The 22,594-nt window shown below is 42.3% G+C and overlaps 1 protein-coding gene across 1 annotated transcript in view; it reads right to left on the reverse strand.

Annotated features, from left to right (window-relative positions):
• The window catches only part of VPS8 (VPS8 subunit of CORVET complex), a 53,513-nt gene that overhangs the window by 14,950 nt on the left and 15,969 nt on the right, over positions 1-22,594 (reverse strand). The window contains 11 exon segments of the mRNA XM_050902487.1: positions 62-142; positions 7,655-7,737; positions 8,551-8,570; positions 9,190-9,251; positions 10,655-10,758; positions 11,514-11,556; positions 11,989-12,078; positions 12,773-12,914; positions 17,835-17,881; positions 18,336-18,425; positions 22,064-22,162. Coding sequence (XP_050758444.1) covers positions 62-142; positions 7,655-7,737; positions 8,551-8,570; positions 9,190-9,251; positions 10,655-10,758; positions 11,514-11,556; positions 11,989-12,078; positions 12,773-12,914; positions 17,835-17,881; positions 18,336-18,425; positions 22,064-22,162 — 861 coding nt within the window.

Genomic DNA, 22,594 nt, shown 5'->3' on the forward strand with positions numbered 1-22,594 from the left:
AGATAGCTAAAAGTAATCCCTGTATACAGCAGCGGACAGAACAGAAATGCATGCAACTTACTTGTTCATAGTTAAAAGTGTCCAGCATTCCCAGGACAAGTCCTTGAATTTCTCCAAGTTTCCCTTTTCCATAAACTGGATCCTGTATGAAGAAATGAAAAGCTGCAGTTGACTCACAGGATATGACCATTCTGACTTTTTTTTTAACCATTCTTCTTCCTCCAGATTGGCATCACAAACGGAAGTTATGACTCCAGATTTCCAGATGCTGTACGTGCACAAGGACAGCAGAATAATCCTATGTATTGATGGAAAAATTGGTAATTAACAAAACTGAGTAGATGACAACATCAATACTAATTACTGTGCTTGGGTCAAAAGACTTCAGATGTGACCTTGGAAACTTCATTCAGGAGATGCAGGAGCTGACTGGAGAATGCATTTGAGGAATATCGAAGAAAACAGCAGAAAACACCCTGCAGTGACACAGGAGGTATCAACTCTGTCCGTGCTGCCGCTTGACACCAACTGCTACGGGTGTCTGCTGGTCAGCGAGCTCCTGGGCTGCCTGCAGGGCTCCGGGCCCCACGCTGCCAGCGCGCTCTCGCCTGGGTCAGAGGGTAATTCACTCCTGAGTCTCTGTGCATCCACAGGTCACCCCCAAGCTCATTTAACACTCCCGCAGCTGCAGGTTGAAAGAGCACAGACCCAGTGGGCTGTGCAGCTGCACATCAGTGTGCAGGAATCCGGGGCAATCCTGGTCTCACATCCCAGACTATAGAACATCTAGGGAACAGGGGCCTGGGGCTCTTCTGTTGCTGCAGGGATGATTTCCATGTGCCCTGAGTAGCTTTATTTCCATGTCCCAGCAGCACAAGTGAAAGGTTGTGGTACAAGCCATTGCCCTAGTGCATCTCAACCACCTTCCTTAGGCCTGCTCCAAACCAAACATCCCCTTCTCCTCCACAGCCACCCTGGCAATCCTCTGAAGCATTGCTCAGTGCAGGACAGGAACCCTGGTCTAGGATGCATCTCCCTGTTCTGGGGTAAGCTTAGCAAGGAGCCCTTTGGGAGCTGCTCTCTGTGACAGCGCACAGCCTCTCAAACAGGCAGAGATGGGCAAAGCACTGGAAGAGGGGAGAGACTTCTGCAACGCCCTTCCCTCCTGCCGGGCCCTGTTGCACAGCAAGAGAGCAAGGGTCCTGCTCATGGGCGCGCTGCCCATACCTCTGCCCAAAAATCAGCGTGGTGAGAGTTTGCCGACAGCTCCTAGCAGCCACAAGCGCTAGCAGCCACCAGCACTAGTGTCTGCTGGGCAAAACTGACCCCGAAAGATCTCTCCGTGCAGTTGCAGAGGTGCCCTGTCCCCCACCGACGTGCAATATGGCACCACTTCCAACACGCGCATGCCAGGAACACAACTTCCTCCAACTTGTCTTTGCAGCAGCAACAAGATCAGACTAGAACACAACACAGTGACGTTTCGCTAAAGATGCCCTGCAAGACGTTGGCTAACCGGCTGGGATCCAGCCAGTCTTTGTGTCTTTCGCATAAATGGGAAGCAAGGAAGAGGAGTCGGGTTAGTAGCAGGATCTACTTACTACTGACTACTGCAGTGATGTGACCCACACCGTGCAGCCCAGCTTCAGTTCTGTCTCTGTGGCCCAGACAGTCTGATCTGCAAAAGAACAAGGCTGTGCCCTCCCCACCCCAAACTGGCACCAGCGAGGCACACACGTACCTACAATCAGAACAAGTCTGTTCAGGAATGCCTCAAAAGAGGATCAGGGGAAATCGTCTTTGTGTTACACACAAATCCCCGAGACTGACAGACAGTCATTGAATTGGACCTGGAAAAAAAGCATTTTGCCCTGCTGGGAGGCAGTGGAAGGATACGGGGGGGGAAGCCTGCTGGAAGCTGAGAGAAGCTGCCTGGAGGAATGGATGAGACATTGGCAAAAATAGATAGAAAAATAGACTGGCAAGATGTGAAAAGGAAACTAACCTAGAGAGTAGAAAAATGATGGAGAAACAGTGGAAACAGGAACAGAAGGGGCTAGATGAACAAGCTCTGGATGAGATCAATGAGAAGAGGAGTAGGAGCAAGGCTGATTCCATGCTGGGACTGAGAGAGAGAGAGAGAGAGAAAGGAGAATCAAGAGTGAAAAAGCAAGCTGACAAAGACAACTAAAGTAGCATGGAAGTTACTCTGCAAGATACCCAGAGAGATCACCAAAACAGCTATAGAAAGCAAGTCAGGCAGTTTTTGAACAACAGTCTTCAGAGGAAATGTGACAGGCAGCCTAAATAAAAACAGCACTGAGTAATAGCACTTGAGTCAAAACCAGCTGTAGATTTGGAATATACAGAAGAGCTCGACATGCTGCAGAGGCTACTTTTTTACTAGGTGAACAGTACAGCCTCAAACAACACTAAGTTTTCTTTCTGCATGCATAATTTAAAAGCAACAGCATGGAAAGTACGCTACACTGAGTCACCACATGAATTATGGAGGGCAACAGGGAACTCATGACTTCCAACGCAGCATGTACATGATCCATAACAGAGCAAGTTATTTTTGTGTCCACCAGGTACTTTTCTAAAGCACTCAAGTATATGGCCAAGGAAACTCAAACAGGTAACTCTCAAACTGTACGGATGTGCAACCATTTACGTATAGCAACTCAAACTTCCCAAGCTGCAAGTGGAGACTTTCAAAGCAACTTGTTTCTTGTCTGGATAGAGGAGGAAGAGGAGATAAGAGGAGGAAGAGGAGATATGAAGAGAGAGGAATAAAAGAGCCACCTACAGCTTTGCAGAGGAGGAACATTGAGTCTGAGGGCCAACTTTCAGTTGCTCAGTTTTTCGCAAGTCACACTTGATGACCTCTAAAAAAATGGCAGGTAGGACGAGAATGGACTTTTCTCCAAAGAGGAGCCATGTGGTCTAGCAAAGCCTTATACCGAGCCTGGCAGTCAAGTACAACTAGTGAAGTTCATGCACGTTTCCTGCCAGCAGCCATTAAAGACAGTGCTTCACGGGCCTGGGCTGCGGCTGCCTACCTGCCTTGAGCCTGAAATCCAGAGCTGTAATTTCACGTTTCCAGCAAGTTATAATGCTTTCTTCCAATTTTCAGCCCCCGCAAAATTTACAGTCACAAGAGCCTTGTGGGCTCACTTTTATGGAGGAATATGTTTCATTAATTCCACCTTATAAAACTTGTCTCAGTTTGGAATTTATGCACGCTCCAAATACACCGTACGGGATGGCACATTAATAACAGTAAGTTGCACCAAGCCAGGAACAGATCACAGCTACTGTTTCCAGGCTGGTATTTCCCTGGGGACATGGCAACGCTCAGCATGGTAAGGCAAAGCCAAGCTCACTGCCCAGAGCTGCTACCAACAAACAGATCAGGAAAAGCTGGCAGGTATCCAGATGCAAGCCAGAGGTGCTCACGCAGCCTTTCAGCCAGTTCTGTCTCCTCCATTTCCAATTTCTTCCCGGCTCCAGGAAACAGCACTTTCATTGCTAACAGCACTCACAGAACTGTGCTAATAAATGCACTATGAACTCAGAAAACGCATTCACCTGCAGCTTGTCCCATCTGCAAGAGGACAGATCAACTATCGTACATAAATTAATCCCAGTGTTGACCTTCAGGACTGGAAAGGAAAAAAAACAGGCAGGGCCCCAAGCAGGGACAGAAAAAATTCAAGCAAAGGCTTTTTGGATCTTTCTGCTTCCACTCTGTAACAGATTTTAGAGATTCCTTCCTTCCTCCACTTTGGGGTTACTACAGATAGATTTTAAATTTCTGGCTTCTCCAGTTCTCCACTTTGTAGGAGGCATCAGCTGCATCTACTTACAAAACATTCATGAAGGATTACAGCTTTGTAAGGGAATTAACACTCAACCTTTCAGCCCTCTTCAGACAGCATTCACATCCTTAATGACATGGAATTTTTCTTAATGCTCAAGAGGATTCCTCTAGTATCTCTCCTAATATGGTTATTTCAGACTTCCTTTTTAATAAATAACTTTGCAACATTATTAAGGATGAGCAAGAACATAAATATATTAACCATTATTTCATATAACTTCAATTATATAAAGTTGAGTCAATATGCTGTAACAGGCAGATGCCAGGAGCCTACCTGTTTTCTGTGAAAGCTGTGGAGTCTGGTCATAGCCCTTTGCAAGGTGCCCTTTAGCAAAGCATTTTGGCTGCAAAGTTAACATTTGCATAAGGTATAATCTATAAGCAGTTAAGCCCAGAAGAGGAAGAAAAACAGTCCACTAAAATTGGAATACTCTAATTCCTTTTCAGAAAAGGCAAGATAATCTACCTCAGTTTATTGATGTCATCCACCTTACAAAAAATCCCCCAGTTAATTCCTGGGCAGCTGTTCTACCTTCCAGACCTGCAGCTCCAGTGCATCTACGCTCTACCACCAAGACTTGACCTCTGTTGGATCAGCTTTTGAGGGCATTTTCAGACAAGCACCGCTCATAACTGTGGGTTTCACAGAAATATTTTGAGGGCTTGGGAAAGGCTGGATGTTCCCTAGGGCCCAGAAGAAGAATTTAAATTTAAGTAAATTTAAGAATTTACTTATGGTCACAGTTAAAGCGGCACACGAATAACATTTTGAACGAGGCCCTACATACCGCTCATGGCCAAGACAGAACGGTTTGGCACCAGGGTTTAGAATTTTACATGGCTTCAAAGAGCAACTACACAGCTTTGCAAAAGGAATACCCACCCAGGGCTAACAAAATAGAGATCCTTCTAGCTGAGAAAGCTGTTGAGACAGAGTGTTCTGGGGAAACACCACGTATGCATGCCATGTTATTCTTCCCTGCAGGGCACTTAAATGGCATTCCCAGATAATCCAAGGAAGCAGATGACAGGTCACGCTACACAAGGAGGCAAAAAATCCAGTGCTCCCTGCTGTCTAACACAGGGGGAGTTTTTTTCCTGATCCCAAACATGGCAAGGGTTCAGAACCCCTGAACATTTGAGCTGGGCACCCAAAGACACGGCCACATGGTAAGACTCATCACCATTCCCAACATTATCTTCCCAGCTGAATTCAAAGCAACGTTCTTCCAAGAGCCATGCTGTGCACCAAAATAAAACCCAAAGACGACCTCCCACAGGCATCCGGTGCAAGCCCTGAAGCGATAGTTCAATACAACACAGCCACAAACACACAAGCAAAAGTGACTGAGAGCAATGCAATCCCAGAAATCCAGAAATAAAGCTTGGTATGAACACAGTGTGAATGGAAATGTGTGTTTTTAAGCACAAGAACAAAGGGTTAAATGAATGGTCTGTCTTGGTAACAAAGGACACTGTTCCCAGCTGCAAAGCTGAGGAGGGTGCCAAGCACTGCAGGCAGCAGGCTGATAAAAGCCCTGGACAGACAAGTTACAGCGGAAGACCCCATGTCCTAACAGGAGGAGGATGGCAAGTTTGCAGAATATCACACACCATTTTTCTGTTAGCCCAACAGGAGAGCAGACTACAGACATGTATTTCAAACCTAGGTTCCAAACAAGGGAAAACAAAATGGGCAGCAATCCAGCCTATGATTTACAGAAGCTTAAGTGAGATTCAGAGGCAAAAATCTGCCTTATAACAGCCAGCAACTTCTAAAGGACTTAACTAAGCTCTCCAAACCTAAGCTGTCATCATCAATCAGAGGAACCCCAGAGATGCAGTGAGGGGCTGACACCCTCTCTGCTGCCCACAAATGATCCAGGTCAGATCACTCATTCCCATATATCGTAGGTGTTTGCAAATACGTGAGTGCAAGTGGGTGAATGAAATCTATAAAAGAATGAGTGTTAAGAGGCAAAGTCAACTTATTTAGAGATTCTGTAAATAAATACCACCTTCCATAGGATCTTCTAATGAGTTTTACGACACTATTTTCTCTATACTTGTTCCTGAGCTATAAGGTACCAATTACTACTCCTATTTTATGAAGTTCTGATACTAAATGTTCATTACCTGGAATGCAGTCCTTCTCTCTGAATGCATTTTAAGAAGTCATCGTCTCTCCCCATTTTTTGCTCTAGTTGTACAAAAACATTTGCCTTTTAAAATCTCTCTTTGGTCAGACTGAATTTGTAAGGCTGACCAGGGAAATGGAATGAGCAGGAGCAATTTCCCCCTGCCTCCAAACCCAGTGACCAGAGTTGCACATGCTGCTTTAAATAATGCCTTACACATTTCTGTCCCTAGTAAAAAGTGCTTCACCTGATGCACCATAAGCATCCCGTTATCCTTTGCGATAGTGCCATCACACCAACCACTTCACTGTACAACTGACAAATACACTTCACTCATCTGTTGCCTCCAGGACACGAATGCCAGCCTCTAGAAAAGGGTTTTTCTATTTCTGCTAAGAACAGAAATGGGATGAAATATCTGAAGACTGCAAACAAGAATTTCTATTCATTCCAAGGGAGAAGAGGATCTTCCTCCACACCGTAATATCTCCCAGCTGTCTTATCTTCACAGTGATCGCTGGTTCGCCTCTCACCCTGTTCTGGTAATTCTCAACATAACCCAGGAAAGCCTCCCTGTCAGCCTCCCCACTTATTCATTCACAGCTTCTGTATCATTTCCTGCCTGCATTAAACATCAAACAAAGCCCGATAGGAAACTATATCTAATGCCCCAGTTAAAACTAGACGAAATAAGTTATTGAAGAGCCATTAAGTTTGCTTGACACTTTCTACCTTTGATAAAACCACATTTGATCACGCTTTCTATCCAATCTTTTACAACATCTTTCACTGTCTTTAATTATGATTTTTTCCAAAATCCAAGATTGTGCATAATATTCAGATCAAACTAATAGGTTGCTAGAAGCGTGTGTTCACCCTGTGAAGCCTGTAAGCTCTTTTCTACATTTTCTTCTCTCATCTGGAATAGAAACCCTGAAGAGTAATTCAACACTTTCTCAACCCTTCAGTCATTCCACTCCACAATGCAGAGAATTTCTCTAATTCATTTTCTGCATTTCTCAAGGTTTGCTATTAAATCCCAACCTCATCTTTTGCCTATTTTGCAAATTAACAAATCATATCCGCTTGTAATCACTCAACCCAAGATCCTGTTTTGAAATCAGCTCTTCTACAAGATGTTTGCTGCTCGCTAACAAACGTCTCTAAAATAACACATTGCAGTCAATCAAAATGGCCCAGTCCTGATCTCTTTCTCCAAAGCCTACAAACTTTGCTTTAGTGTTTTCACAACCGTCTATCCCAGAGCCTTAGCTAGATGGCTTTCAACAAATTTAGTTCCAAGTTTTGAGAAATTCATAGTGGCTTTGCCCCTAAAACTGCTAAGTTTCAGTTCAAAGTAATTGCAACCTTTGAGATAATATTTTATTTGGTTTGCAGAAATTACCTCAATTATCTTCTCACAGGTCTATGTGTTCCCACATGTCTCCTCAGAGCGTCAAGCCTGCCAGGTCATTCTATCAGCTTTTCCAACTTGTATCTCACCAACTGAACTTTTACTGAAATACTTTGAACCAGACAATTAGCTAATCTGATCTTTAACGACCTGGAAGTTGCTCTTTCCAATAACTGAGTGGCACAGCTTGGTAAAAGCAGCTTCTCTTCAGGAACTCACCTGTAGAATTCTCTGCAGGATTGAAGGAAGAGCGATAAATGCAGCCATGTTGTTCAGCACTTGCATTGTCAAACTCTTCAAAGCTGAAATATCAAACATAAAAGCCACCAGCAGTTCATTAGGATTCAAGGAGTAAAGAGAGATCAATCTTTCAGATTAAGAGAGTTTTATTTCTAGTTCATGTTTTCTAGTTTGAAAATGGTTTTTATATTTTTTCTTCTGCACATTTTGCACTAAGCACACGCAGCTTTTTGTATCAGAAAGTATATTTAAAAGTTTTCGATATCACGATGCCCTTCCCTTCCACTCCCACACTCTACCTACAGTAAACGTTCACATTTTGAGACTGACTTTGTAGCATTGTCATTCACTTTTCCTACTGCTACCAAAAACCAATTTGGATGCCTTGTCTATGTTACAGTCCCACAGACTCTAACACTTCCTAGCATTAACCTTTGCATGAAACTCATTTCTCAATCCCCAGTTCCCCAAAGAGCCAGTATTGAGATATGCATGGACCCAGCAATTCAGCTTCTTTGTGGGGATAATTAGCTAGTTAGAGCAGTTTGGGAAGTATGCACATTAGGAATGAAAACAAAATAGTTATGCAGGATCCAAGTGTATTTTCCTCTCATCATTTCTGGTATCACTCCAGATGATTACTTTTCTGCAGGCATTAGCTCCCAAAAATGGTTAATCTAGGGGAAATCCTGAATTTAGAGGAAAAGATGAGTTGAGGGAAGAGGTGATTTATGGTTTTGGGTTACTGATCTATCCCCAGGAGTCCAGATATAGCTAACAATCACTGGAAGGAAATAAATAGAGGGAGTACAGACAGCATGATCACCACCACACTTACTTGTAATATGTTGCAATCCTTAACCACGCACAACTACCATCCCTGTGGAGCACAGGGCTGGACCAAAAGACATTATTCTGTCCCAAGACCAAAGTATCTAAGCCCCTTTTTACCTTGTCTTAAGTATCCCGTAAAGGGAGGCTTTTCAAGATGTGCTGCTGACACCCACAACAGATTCAGGGCACTAGAACTGGAGTAGAGAATTTAGCCGGTGTATTCAAGTTCTACTGATTTTATATACAATAGACAGGTGCAGGGACGAGCGTAAAGAAGGCTAGGCATGGAGGATGACAGTGTAGTATGTCAGAAGTTCCCAAAGTGCAGACTGCAACCTACTTAGAACCTAGAAAGCCTTTGTACGCGCTGTGCGCCTTGGCTTTTTCATAGAGACCATCCTCAATGGAACCAGCTTATGAGCAGAGGCTGTGGTAGGGTTCCTCTTCCACTCAGGACTTAAATAAAGTGCCTGACAGCTGCAGCCTACCAAACGCCCAACCTGAGCTCAGTCCTACAGCCACTGCAGTTCAGATCTACTGCAGGAGCAGCGAATTTAGGAATTGACTACCAAAACTGCTTTTCTTCTATTCATTCAGTAGAGGAGGAGAGACAGCACACAGATTTTGATTAATATTTAGGGTCACAAAGGCCAAAATACTTACATTCGGAGTATCGACACTGTGAAGAACCAGATAATTTCTGCGGGGACATCATAGCCTCCAGCAGGGGAAACCAGAGGGCCTGAAATAATTGAATGTGAGGAAAAACACAGTAAGAACATGGCAGTACTAAAAATGAGCTGTGAGCAACGCCAGAGTCCATTTCCAAAGACTCACGTCCACCTTCTCAGGAACAGAACTACATTTCTGATGACTGCAATGGAACAGAACTGAAACATGTTAAAATAACCTCAGAGCAAAGCACTTAGGGATCTGCTTTCAGTCTAGATTGCTCCTATCTTAAACCAAGATACTATTCGATTGGGGTCTGAGCACAGATGACCTTTGGCTCTTGTTGCTCCCTCTTCTCCATTCTCACCTGTTTCTTTACTGGAACTGTGACAACAATCTACTTTTACTTCATTCAGTCCCCAACTACTTCTCCATGCAAGATGCAAACTCTCTGGTGTAGAGACTGCTTACATAACGGGTAGCACAGTAAATGGATCCCAACTGGAAAGGGGCATCTCCATTCTCCAGGCAGTATACAGGAGTTGTGAAAATTTGCATAATGTTTTCCTGGGGAAGCTGGTCCTTCATTTGGAGACTAGAGTCAAATCTTACTTGGGCATCAGCAAAGCAATTCCAGCAGGTGGAACAGGACCCAGAGTGAGAGCAAACACCAACTCAAATCTATCCAATTAAGCAGGCGGGCCATAAGCACTCAGGGTGTGCACGCAGACACCTCGGCAGTAAAACCCAGCAGCTATCTGTTGCACAATAAAATCATTGTCACCTCATATACTGGACAGTGCTCGGAAGAAACTGCAGAATTCTTGACTTCCAGACATGCGACCTCTTCAGACGTGGGAACAATGTTCTCAGTTTTGAGTTCAGTTACATAAGTTATGCATAATCTTAGGAGTAAAGATGCCTTGTATGTCACTGACATTGGCAAAATGGAAATGCAACCTCAGTACAAGGAGGCAGGGAAACCCAGTTCTCTCTGCAAGAGCTCAAGCAAGCTGCATTGTCTCCACCCCTCAAAGACTAGGCTGACATTAAATTCAGGATTTGTGAACATATTCAGAACAGCAATATTCTGCAGCCACAGTGACAGCAGCATCAGCTTTGTGCCACCATAAAGTTGGCTCAAACCTTACTATGCCTTCTTTAGTGTCTGATTGACATTCAAGCCAAAATTTCAACTGGAGCTAAAAATGGGGGAAAGGATGTTGTCTCATCTGCTTCTCCACTGCTGATATGCACTTTATTTTGTGCTTCACCCTTACAAGTGAGGATTTCTCTCTTGTGGGTCTAAAACCTGAACCACTGCAAGAAGAACACAAGGCAGAGGGAGACAATGACTGCTTGGGACATATCAGTATCCAATAGATGGGGAAAGGAAGAAGCATGCGAAGAGAAAGTTTCAGGAGGTGCAGAGGTCTCTGTTGATTTTAGTGATACATTTTTTTATTACCTTACCTCTCGCTGTTGCTGGTCTAAATTGTGTGAGTTTCTCTGGCAAAGGGCAATTGTTTTCATTAAGGTATCTTCAATGTTTTCTAGCAAGGGGAGTTCAGCTGAGCCTAAGTTTTGGGGGGAAAAAACAAATTGCAATTATAAAAACTAGTAGATATGTTAACTCCCAATCATTCTGCAAAATAAAATCACGCTGTTCATCTAAAGTCTGTTCACTACAGTGAGCAACTAAATTATAAAAACAGGTCCTGAATAGCACAATAAATTGGGCATATAAAGCATTTCACGTAATCGAATAAGGAAGATCTTAGCTGTGGTTTAAGATACAGTTAAGTAACAAATATGGGCACTGCATTTAATTAGGTGCCCATAAGCCCTTAGGCTAGTGAACAGTGCACCTGTACATATACTCATTTTCTGTAGGCAGAACATTCTTACTTCTCTGAGAAGTTTGCTTCAAAAAAAAAAAGCTACTTCCAGATGTCTCATCACTGTTCATATATAATGCCTGCTAAAGCTCAGTAATGAGTCTGAATGGATTCTAACATAGGAAACGTGTCTGATAAGCCAGTAAGAGTACCAGTCACAATCAAAAAAGCTAACAGGGCAGCTGACCACACGCACAAAAAAACCCATCCATCACAGCTTGTTCTAGATCTCTAGCAAGATCAGAGTAACAGAGTAAGGAAGTGTCATCAGAATAACTACCACAGCCATGTGAATATAAATTTAAAAAATGTCACCGCAACACCTAGAAACCTAAAATAGGATCTCATTATGCCAGGTGTCAGGCATATGCACTTTACATTTTTGTGCTTATCTCTTTTTAATAGAAAATGGAATTTAACTTGATAACTCTTACTTTCATCATCTTGCGTAAGCATCAGCAACTTGCTCTGCAATCGCTGAAACAAAAGAGAGAACTCCGAACAGTAAACTTGCAGAATCTTGATAGAAGTGTTTTTAAAAGGTATGGTTACAAAGGCTCACCCTCATTTTCTTGCCCAGTGTGACTAACATAGCATAAATGTCTTTCCAAATATGGAAAGGAAAACAGGAGCTGAAAGATGATTTTTGATTAAGAAAAGCAAATTTCAGCATCTATTATCTACTAGATGTTTGACGACATGCCAGAAAAATATACTGATCTACTGAGTCTGCAGACAACTCAATATATTGTTATTTGACAGAAGGTAAATGCTTCCATGGATTCTAGCGGGAAACAAATTGAGAAGCAATGACAATATCAAACTTTAACATAGGCCATCATGCTGATGGCATGTGATGCCACGCTGGCACGGCAAAAATGCCACATTCAGGATTTCAGTGTACTGTACCTCAAGCATAACCAAAAAGGCACCATGGATATCTCCCTTCTTCTCCAGTAAATATGAAGAAGCTTCATGGAGCTGATGTTTCTGGGTTATCTGAGTTAAAAGGAAAAAAAAAAGGTAAATGTCTGTCTTAAGAAACCTGCCAGTATTTGTTTACTCCACAAGACAATGACGACCAGATGGTCAGAAAGGATTGTGTCTCCATGTGTTCACAGGCACGTTACCCAGTCTGAGCAGCACTCCTACTTCCCCCCGCTACCGGCTATGCTGTGTTCATTTCTCAACTTGCACTATTGCCACCACCAGCATTAAAATCTTTAAAAACAAACATACAAACAAAAAAATCTATAAATCAAGATCAAGGACAGATTATTGCTAAAATTTTCATAAAGGGAAGAAATAATCACTCTCCCAGCACTAGTCAAATTTTGGCAGCATTGCTTTCCAAAAACCCCAGGCCCATGACTTCATATACCTTCAATATATTAATCAACATTAACACAGCCAGTCTCTATTCTGCAGTTACTCAGTAGCTTCAGAGCACTAACAGCCTTATTCTTATTAGCCCTGAGACTAAACTCAGAATCAGTATATTAAATATAGCTAACCATGCTGCAGGAGAGCAGTTTAGCAGCTCAAGGGGACAAACAGTGTTAGAAATGGATTGGAAAGAGTATCAAGGAACTAATGCACAACCTAGGCTAAAGCACTTTTACAGTACTTTAAAGAGATAGGAGCTGATTTGAATGCTTCCCCTAGCCCCTGTCTTTATACATGTCTTTCCTACCTGGATGGTTTCTTCCAGTCTGCAGTATTCTAGAGCTTTAAGCATTTCCAAAACCTGGTCTGGGCTGTACTGACACAGGAGCTCAATGAACTGCTCAGTGATGCAGGGTGGTAAGTGTATCAGGTCTTGGTTAATGCCTTCTCTGGAATAAAAAAGGCACAGGAGACTGAAGTCAAATTCTAGCTCAGAAGTTTGGCTGGAAATAAGAGTTTCTTATTCAATTGTGTGTTGTCTTTCATCCGTAACACAGAAGTAAAAAATCTGGTTTTAAGAGAAAAATTATGCTGTTTCTACTAGTTACTGGTGCTGGAGGTCTGTTGTAGGCATTTCATTTGTTCCACAACATATTCTATCAAAGACCCCTGTGAAGAAAGATACCAGCACAGACACATCTTCAGCAATTCTACGGCAAAGAGGTGCAAAGAACTCACCTCATTTCTTCAATGAAACCTTATGGTCTCTGAGTGGTCCTTTTAGATGCTGATTGTCTATTTGTCCTATGGACCTTCTCTGCATGTGTTTGAAGAAATATTTTGTTGCTTTTTTGCTTACTGTTCCTGAAATTCTTCTTTGGCTTCCTTTATCACATTTTAATGTTTCATCTGCTAGAATATGATCCCTTTTATCTACCTCATTGCGATATGAACTCATGCTTCTTTTAGGGAAACATCCCCATTTTTATTTAGTTCCTCTTCTCAGCCAGAACAAAACTGGTGAATTAGGTTTTGCTCTTGCAGAGGCAGTAACTCTGTGCGCTTTATGGTCATTGGCAGAGCAGATTGCCAACTGTAAGGTTTTGAACCAGACCCCGCATATTGTTCAGCCAAAGGCTGCATCCTCTCTCAAGGGTTTTGCAACCAGCTGCACTACAGAACCATATTCAGCTGGAACTAAAGATATCTGCCTCATCTCCCAGCATGGGATCTGCTCAATCAACACAGGCAGGTGAAGTCTCCAGCCTCTGCTGTGCTTCCTGCCCTTCTTATCGCCCTAACCTCCTCTGACCTGTCACAAGCAACACTGCCATGATGGTCAGGCACTCAGCAGTGCAGACCTGACACTCTTCTCTTCTAGGTAGGGCTGTGGGTAATGCTGCCTGGCCTGAGCCATTCAGGAGGCCAAACTAGGGCTTCCCTTCTGATTCTAGCCAAGGTAATTCCTGCAGGTGAAGCTCAGAGTACAATTAAACTCATTTAATAAAGATGTCCCTGTAAAAAGGATTTCTCCAGTTCCTTTCCAGCAGCCGCAGCTGCTGGCACTGCAGTGGTTTGTGCATTGGCCATTTCCTAATCCCTGGGACTATTAAGTAAACTCGTTATGTGAGGGAAATGAAACAGAACAGAATTGCATGCAGTGCCCATGACTGTCCCTGTATCCTGACTGTTTTCTGCTGATCTTGTTTTTAAAGAGAACAACATGAAGCAAGAGATTTCAAAGAGTTAGGATGGAAAGGATGATACTTTCCTAGAGACAGATATAGCACCTGCAACCCTTCAAAATGAACAGCAGTTCACCACCACTGTAGGTTAAACTTCATGTGGCAGTTCTAGGATTGATGCATCATGCAGAGAAACAGCAGAAGTTTATCCTGTGTAGGAAACAGGGCTCTTAAACTGTTCTAAAGCTCCTGCTAGGAAAGAAAACAGATCAAGGTATGTATTTAGTTTTGTTACCTTCCTGAACAGAAAGTCCTAATTAGGAGAGGATGTGTTGATGTGCAAGCCCTACAGCCATGGGATGGAAAAGGTCTGATATATAATATGATCCTATATTTCCTGGGAGCTACAAGAGCTATCAGGATTATCATCATCCAAGAAAGGCCAGGAGAACGCTGTGCCCCTAGCAAGCCAAAAGCAGCTTACTGTGATTACAATGTCAATCACTTGATTATAAATGATACTTGCTCAGAAATGAAAGCCTCACGCAGGTACTGATCACAGTGTCCGAAGTATGGACACAGTCGTACAAAAATTGGTATCCAAACTATTGTGTTCTGACATCAAATAAAGAATGCACTTTTGAAGGACCAAACAAGAACCCTAAATTCTGGCCTCCTGCATTCACCAACCACTCCTCCCACAACACCCACCCTATAAACTCCCCCAATGCCTGTAAGGGAGTGAGTGTTCTACTCTTTTTGCAACTAGACTAAAATAAAGAAGCATTTTTGATCTAAAATGATCTCTGTCTACCAAAATGGGAAAAATGGCAAGTCATGCATTTTTAGTACAAGAACAAACTTCTACTCTGGAAATAACTCCTTTTCCTTAACCATTTCACTCAAGAAATGCAGAGAAGAGAGAATGGAAAGAAAGCTGGATTTTGATAATGTTAAAAACTAAGCAACAGTCTTGAGACTTGCAGGTCCCGCTCAGCTCAATGTGATTATGTTCGTCTTCAATATAACCACCCCAAACATCTTCCCTGCCATACTCTACATGCTCTTTCCTAAAAGGAAGAGATAATCACTGGTTTCTCACAAAACCTGGCACAAGTGACCCTTGCAAGTGTCACAGATAGCTGGTCAGTGAGAAGAGCCATTGCAACAGAACCTAGAAGTTTAGGTATCTGTTAATATATTTATAGACCCGGAACACTGTGTTGCTAAATAAGTTAATATTGTTGGTATAATACACAAACACATACTGCAAACAGACATGCTTCACTGCATTGTTTTTTTTAAGAGGAAAAGAACTTAAGGGTTTAAAATGGAAATGTAGCAAAGGCTGTGATTAATGAGCTGAGCAATACGCACTACGTTCTCTGTTTTCTGTGGCTGCTTATAAGATACAAACATACGGACATTTGGTTTTAATTTCCCCAGGCAATTTGTGTTAACCCTGTTTCCTCCCTTCCCCCTTCCATCTCCGTTAAAATAAATCTCTAGCTAAATTAAATGGGCCAAATTAATCCCTAATGCAATTCCACCAACTAGGATAGTTATACTAGCATGACGAGTCTTGTCCCCATATGATCAAGCAATCATTCGTATTTGAGACATTAAAACCTCATTTACTGCTCTAAGAGTCTTTATTTCAATAAGAATTTTGCTCAAAAAAGCATATAAACATTTAGGTTGAGTGAAAAGAGACAGATGTTTTCAGAAGAACCTAATCACTATTTTATATATAGATATACTACAATATATATGTATATCTGCAGATTAGGTCTTGCATAGCCAGATTTCTCCCTCCTTCCCTACCTCTCTCAGGATACAGTCCAGCTCATTTCAATAGGTCTTAGAAGCAGACAACCTCATAGCACTGAAAACAGACCACAGGACCTTGAGTGTTATTAAAAAAAAAAGCCCCTCCAACAATCTAGGATCTCTACAGAACACTTCTTACTGACAACATAGTTTAATAACAATAGCTTAAACCTTGGGCTTCCAGACCTTCTGCTTTACAGTCAGTCACTGCCACATGCGAATCCAAAGTATTTAGTAGTATTTTGTTCATTTTTCTGTGTAACTGTCCCACTTATCTTTTGCTTATTGAGTATTCTGGCAACTACAATCCAGTCAGTATGTGGTTTATCTCCATTACTTGGGGTGCTGAACGTTTTACTGCAGTGCAGAGAATTAGTGCACTTCGGAACACACAGAGGGAAAAGGAAATGTTCATGAACTTTTCTAAGACCCACGCGGCACAAGACAACAAGGCACGTGGCCTAATGCACCTTGCTGAACATCAGCCTTGGAGGGAAAAGCAGAGATTTTTTGAAAGATCAGATACAGAAAGTTGCTTCCTATTGCTGGTTTGAACACATCATGTGTTGCTTTTGATTAGAAGATAACTACAGGAGAAATGGTTGTATTTAGCTCTAATTATGGTAGAGTTAAATTAGATACGTTTATTAGTCACAGATTATGGAAGCCACTATGCATAAGATTAAAATCCAGGTTAATTACTACCTTCATTGGGTCTCGCTTGCTGCAAGTGATATCACAGCATAAACAAAGTCCTACTTAACATCCAGCTGGGTATCATTTCTGCTTAACTATTCAATTTTTTTTTAAATTATTCATTTATTAAATAAATCATCTAATTTCTCTCCTATAAAACCCAACCAAGATATTTTCTTGGCAAAATTCTGATTTTATTTTGACTTCTAAGAAAACAATAGATGTGAAAGTTAACACCTTCCATACAAACATGGCTGTAAAACTCACAAAATAACAAAAAGTGTCTTTTTTTTTTATTTACATCCTGACAAAATCCAAAAAGTGACTAATTCCAGGTTCTAACTTCCAAAGCATGCTTTTTATTCCACTTCAACAAGAACTGAAACATTGACACTGGAATTTAGATACTACCTTTTCCTCCTCCTCCTCCTCCTCATAAAGCACAATTAATTTGTAGCTAATTGACAAAACAAGATCTCTCCTTCAGTTGCATTAACAATTGCTTGAAGGCAATATATATGTGCATATATAAATGTCTTACAAAATGAATAAATAAAATCAAGGTCTTGGAGCATTTGAAACTGATTCAACAGAAAGAGAACACTCAGTGCTGAAATACTGAAAGAACAGGAGCAGATGGAGCAAGTAGTTAAAGAGAAGTTTGCAGTGAAATATGGCAGCAATTCTGAAATAAGATAGAAATGAAGAATGCCAATAGACCAAAACGCTTTTCTGTTTACATTAAACTTGGGCACCTTGGTCAAGTAATCAAATCGGTGGGTTGAGAACAGGAACTGCCATTTCTGAGAAGAGAAATGGCAGCTTCAGTCACAGGGTAACCATTTCACAGCCTTCTCAGAGAAGCTGTTACGGCAATGCCCAAACTCCCACCAGCGTGGGGGAGGCATCACATTGCACATACTGGAACCCACACCACCTCCCAGTTAGGAAGCCGGCAAGGGCTCTGCTAAAGGATGCTCCCCAGAACACTTATTTCTGGGCTATCTTTCTCAACTTTGGGCAGTTTGAAGAGCAAGTCACCTTTTCTAAGCCCTAATCTTGACTGTAGGCTGTCTATTGATACACTGTTTCACAGGAATTTATTTTAACCCATGTTTTCAAGCTGTAGTTTGTAAATGGTCCAATTTTCTTACATACCTCGGGTCAAGGAGACTCCTCAGAAACTGGAAGAGTAAGAACTGGTCCTGTACAACAGGAGGAGACAGAGTATTACTATTTTAAATAATGCGCTATAAACCAGTGATTCCTGAACTATACTGATTGAAGAAAATAGTGTTCACAGCTGGTGCCTGCTGAAGAAGTTGGTTTAGGCATTTGTCTTGCGTAAATATTCAGAGAATATGCTTGCTGACAAGAGGTCTGTCTCATCTGTGAGTGAGCCATACTGAACTCCAAAGTAAAACCTGCATTATCAAGTGATGCAACCAGCAACTCAGAGATCGTACATTTTTATGGCCAGAACTCTACAAACAGGCCAAATAGTTTAAATGTAGCAATGCCTGCAGCTGAGTAGCTACCAAGCTATTTTTCTGTTTATGACACAGCGACAACTTCCCATTACTCTTAGTAATCATTTCTTACAAGAATGGCAACCCCACTGAAAAGCACCACCAACATCAATGAAGTTTGACACTTTACCTGAAGGTTTGTAATGATGCTCTCAATCTGCTCGCTGAAGTGAATGGCTACCAAGTCGGCTGCTTTACATGGGCTCAGCAACAGCAACTCCTTTGGAGAGGGAAACACAACAAAAATAATCACTTTTAATTTCATAGGCAATATAATTATGCAGTATCACCAAGTCCATTCATATTGTAACTGCATCTTTGCCTAGATGAAAGCTGTAAAATAATGAATATCATCGCATAAAAAATGATTTTGAAAAAAATTAGAAAGAAGGGTAGTTTGTAAAAAGGCATTTTTGAAAGTGGATGATTTTACTACACAACAGGCCTTGTAAGAATGCAAAACTCTTCACACCAACGAGACCACATCTCAGTCCTAAGGCGAGGAAATTATTCATCAGGTTTTCTGACAACTGTCTTTTACCCCCTGCCAACAAGACATTCCTAGTGCCAACTAGGAGCCAGCAGTAGAGAGGAAACAAAGCCCTCAACTGACCCTAGGGAATTTCTCAGTCAAATGGAAACAGTGTTTAACTGGCTTGAACTGAACCGAACCAGAGGTTTAAAAGCAGGTTTCCTGTAACTGTTAACTGTAACTGATACCTGTCCAGACATGAAAAAACCCTAAACAATTTCTTTATTGTAATAAAAAGGAAAAAATAAAAATCTTTTAGACGCCTGTGTGTTTGCCTCCTGTCAAGCTTGATCTAAGAGGCTTCATATCATAGAAGTTTACACAACCCAGAACATGAGGTTTTTTGCTCCTAATGCTTCCAAATGTATCCGTGCTTCCAAATAAATGAGAAGCAACTGCTTCAAACCAATATTGGGTACCTAGTAAACCTTCCCAAAAGCCCCTGCTAAGCCTACAAAGGAGAAAACATTGCTTTACTAAACAAAAACAACTTTTATAGTGGTAAAGAAAGAAAAATTTCATAAACATACGTCTGGAAGGGGGAAAAAAAAAAAATCTGAAAATGTTACTTATCACTAGCTTGGTCTCCAGACAGACATAGCAGCCACCAAATTCAGCCAGTGCCAGCAACAGACCAGGGTGAAGGGAAGAAAGGAAGTAACAAGGAAGAGTGTGACTACTCCACAAGCTCTTTGAAAAAGAGCTATCACAGAAGATGCATTCTGTGAGGTTTCCAAAGCAAAATTTGCCTATCATATTGTATGTGAAGCAGCTCTGTGGTGTTTGAAACCCACAGCTTTACTTCATGAGCCACAGCTCTTAGTTGCTTTCCCCAGCGCTCTGGAGCACGACCCCTTAATCTGACAAGCCCAGGCAATCCAAAGGACCCAGAAGATCTTAACCACAGCAGTGCAGAGGAATGCAGAAAGGATGTCGTGTGATTGCCTTAATTTGTGTCTCTCTCTGGACAAACCCTCCCTGGGAGTCTTCAGGACTGCTGAAGACAGGACTGACTGGCTGCAGGGAGACTGCCCAGCCTCCCTGTAACTGACTGCAGCTCTTGAATCAGTGTGAGCTTCACAGCCTACCCCCAAGCAAAAGGTTTTGGGCTTGGGTTTTCATCCTCTCCCAGGTTTGAACAATTTGCAAACACGGTACTTCTTAGGCAGACAGCCCTTGAGGAGACAGTACTGACACAAGGCATGTGGGTCTGAGGACAGAAAGTGACCACCACAAACAGCACTATGATTGAAGAGAAGCCTTAGGCTTTATTTTCAAGATAAACATCAAGGAACAACAGCTATGTAAGATGATGGAGAAAATAAGAAGTGGCACTGATCACAAACACCACTTTCTGTCATACAATCACCAGGAAAGCCTCTCTCGACACTGCTAGTTTCAACTGAAGAGGCTGGTTTGCTACTACTTTCATACCTCAGCAGATGAAAGGACAGTTGTTCAAAGAGCTGAAATCACAGCACCACCCTAGTAAAATGTTATTTACTACTTTAAGTCTTCTGAATGTCTGAGAGCAGGATTAATACAATGGAAAAGAACAAAAGCCCATAGCAGCAAATAAGCTGCTAAGCCACATGAAATTGTATATACTGTTCCTGGGAAACAGAAGATGCTGAAAGGAAAGGAGGAGTTGATCTCAGTGACGCCCAAGTGGTCACCCAAGAAAGGTGACCTACAGAACCAATCATCTGCCCAGCAACTTTTTGGAGGCAACTGCAAAAAGCGTAGGTAAAAGCAGCTGGCCGTTACCTACAAGGCTGATGGAACAGTGCAAGAAACCCTGTTTTTAAGGATGGCCGTGGACAAGTTGAGAGGAACTGTTGTTTGCCAACTTCAGAAAAGTAGGCAGCTCTGCGAAGTTGGGCACTGGGCGCTTCTGACACTGTACAATAATCAAGAAGTGGCTCAGACTGAGAAAACAAAACCAAACAACTCAATATGAAGAGCTGGCAGTCTTAGCCTACAACAAGCTTATCAAAACCGGTACAACACAATAAGAAAGATCAGGAAGGGCAACCCAGGATGCTTCTGATTTGTCCTGAGACACCCAAGCACGGAACAGCAATTGTAAAGGCCTCAGGCTGAAGAGACCCAGCAAGAAGACCTACCTGTGTTTTGATAAAGACACAAAATAAAGCTTATAGAGGGAGGCTGACTCACTCATAATGCCAAACAATTTGGGCTATATATACCAATACAAGCACAGACAAGGGGTGCAGTCGGAGAAGAATGAAGCAGACACAAGGAAGCAGCACAGTAGACAGCAGTTTGCTCAACTTGGAAAGCCCAGCGTGGAACCACGGTTGCTCTGATAAGGCAGTAATGAGCCAGGCCTGCTCAGCCACAGCACAACCATCACCACCACCAATTCCCATGGGCTCTGAAAGTCCATCTGGAGAGTGGGTGTGAGCTCAGTGAGCTGCATTGTCATACAGCTGGATTCACAGGATTTCTTTGTTTATTGTCTTTTGAATCATTTTCCCTCTTGGTCCATTTTCTCATTAGTCACGCACTACTTGCAGATGCTGGTAGAGACTAAAAGTATTCTCTGTCTTTCAAATGTACCCAGTACTTTTTTATCCACCTCACAGGATACAAACTTCTGTGGCCATTTTCTGCTAAGTAGTCTGGGCGAGTGCATGACTGCTTGTTTTATAGACAGAGTTATTTTCCTGGCTGATCTCCAGATCACCCTGGAGGGGACTGACACCACCTTATAAGAACTAGAAATATTATAGATTCCCCATGTCTACTGACGGGACAATTATTTCAGACACATCTCCATCCCCTGAAGCAAAGAGAGATTGAAGAGATGGGAAAAATTATTAGCTAGAAAAGTCTAGCAACAGTCTGTGTCTTACAGTAGAAGTCATGACCCCATCTTCCCACAGGTTAGAAGTGCCCGGGTACCGAGGTTGAATGCTATTATCATTGCAAGATGAGGAATTTGATACCACAGACTGTGAGGTCAGCGATGTCAATGTCCTGACCTTGCTGCTGCTGCACGCTCAGGAGATGAAAGACTTGCTAATGGATCCCTTCCCTGCTACACAGCACTCACTAGCCATCATCCCCTGATAAGGTCCCATTATCCAAAGAGCAATACTTGAAACCAGGAAACCAAGGAAGCCAGCCGGAATCTAAGAGATGCACTTATATTAATGTATGAGACTACTAAACCTTAAAGTCAGAGCTTTCTGAACAGTTGTGATTCGACATTGTGACACTTCTCCTTACAGAACAGCACTAGACAGATCCAACAGGACTTAGCAGTAGCTGAGGTGCCATGGGTTTAGGATACACTGTACCTCTATATGTTCCAAAGCTTTCTGCCACACCAACTGCTTTTCTTCAGCACTGTAGCCAGGCATGGACAGGATGTTGTGAATATAGTTGAAAACTTCTTCCTGTAAGGCATAAAACCATAAATGGTATAGTATGTTCTGCAGCGCTGCTAACAGCATTAGATTTTGGTAAGGGAGAGCATTTTAAACAGTCTTAGGATGACCTCAGGGCTAGTCCTCTCTTAGCAAGTCAGGATAAGTTATCTGCAGGCGAGATTATATGTCCCTAAATAGTTCCTGAAGAACTGCCAGGAAAAAAAAGCCAAGAAGAACAGAGTTTATGCTAAACATGTTAAGCACTGAGGTCAAAGAGAATTGTTCTTCCACTATTAGAAACGTTCCTCTCTTGCTCACAGGGAAAAGGGCAGGATATCACTCTTTAGCTAGGAGCATATGCAGAGAAAAGAACGCTCTACCAGAGGGTAGGTCAGTTTTCCCAGCATATTCCTGAATTCCTCTTCAACATTAGCCTCTCCCCCAGGTTCTCCTGCACTG

The sequence above is a fragment of the Gymnogyps californianus genome, chromosome 10 (genome assembly GCF_018139145.2).
Source record: "Gymnogyps californianus isolate 813 chromosome 10, ASM1813914v2, whole genome shotgun sequence".
NCBI lineage: Eukaryota > Metazoa > Chordata > Aves > Accipitriformes > Cathartidae > Gymnogyps > Gymnogyps californianus.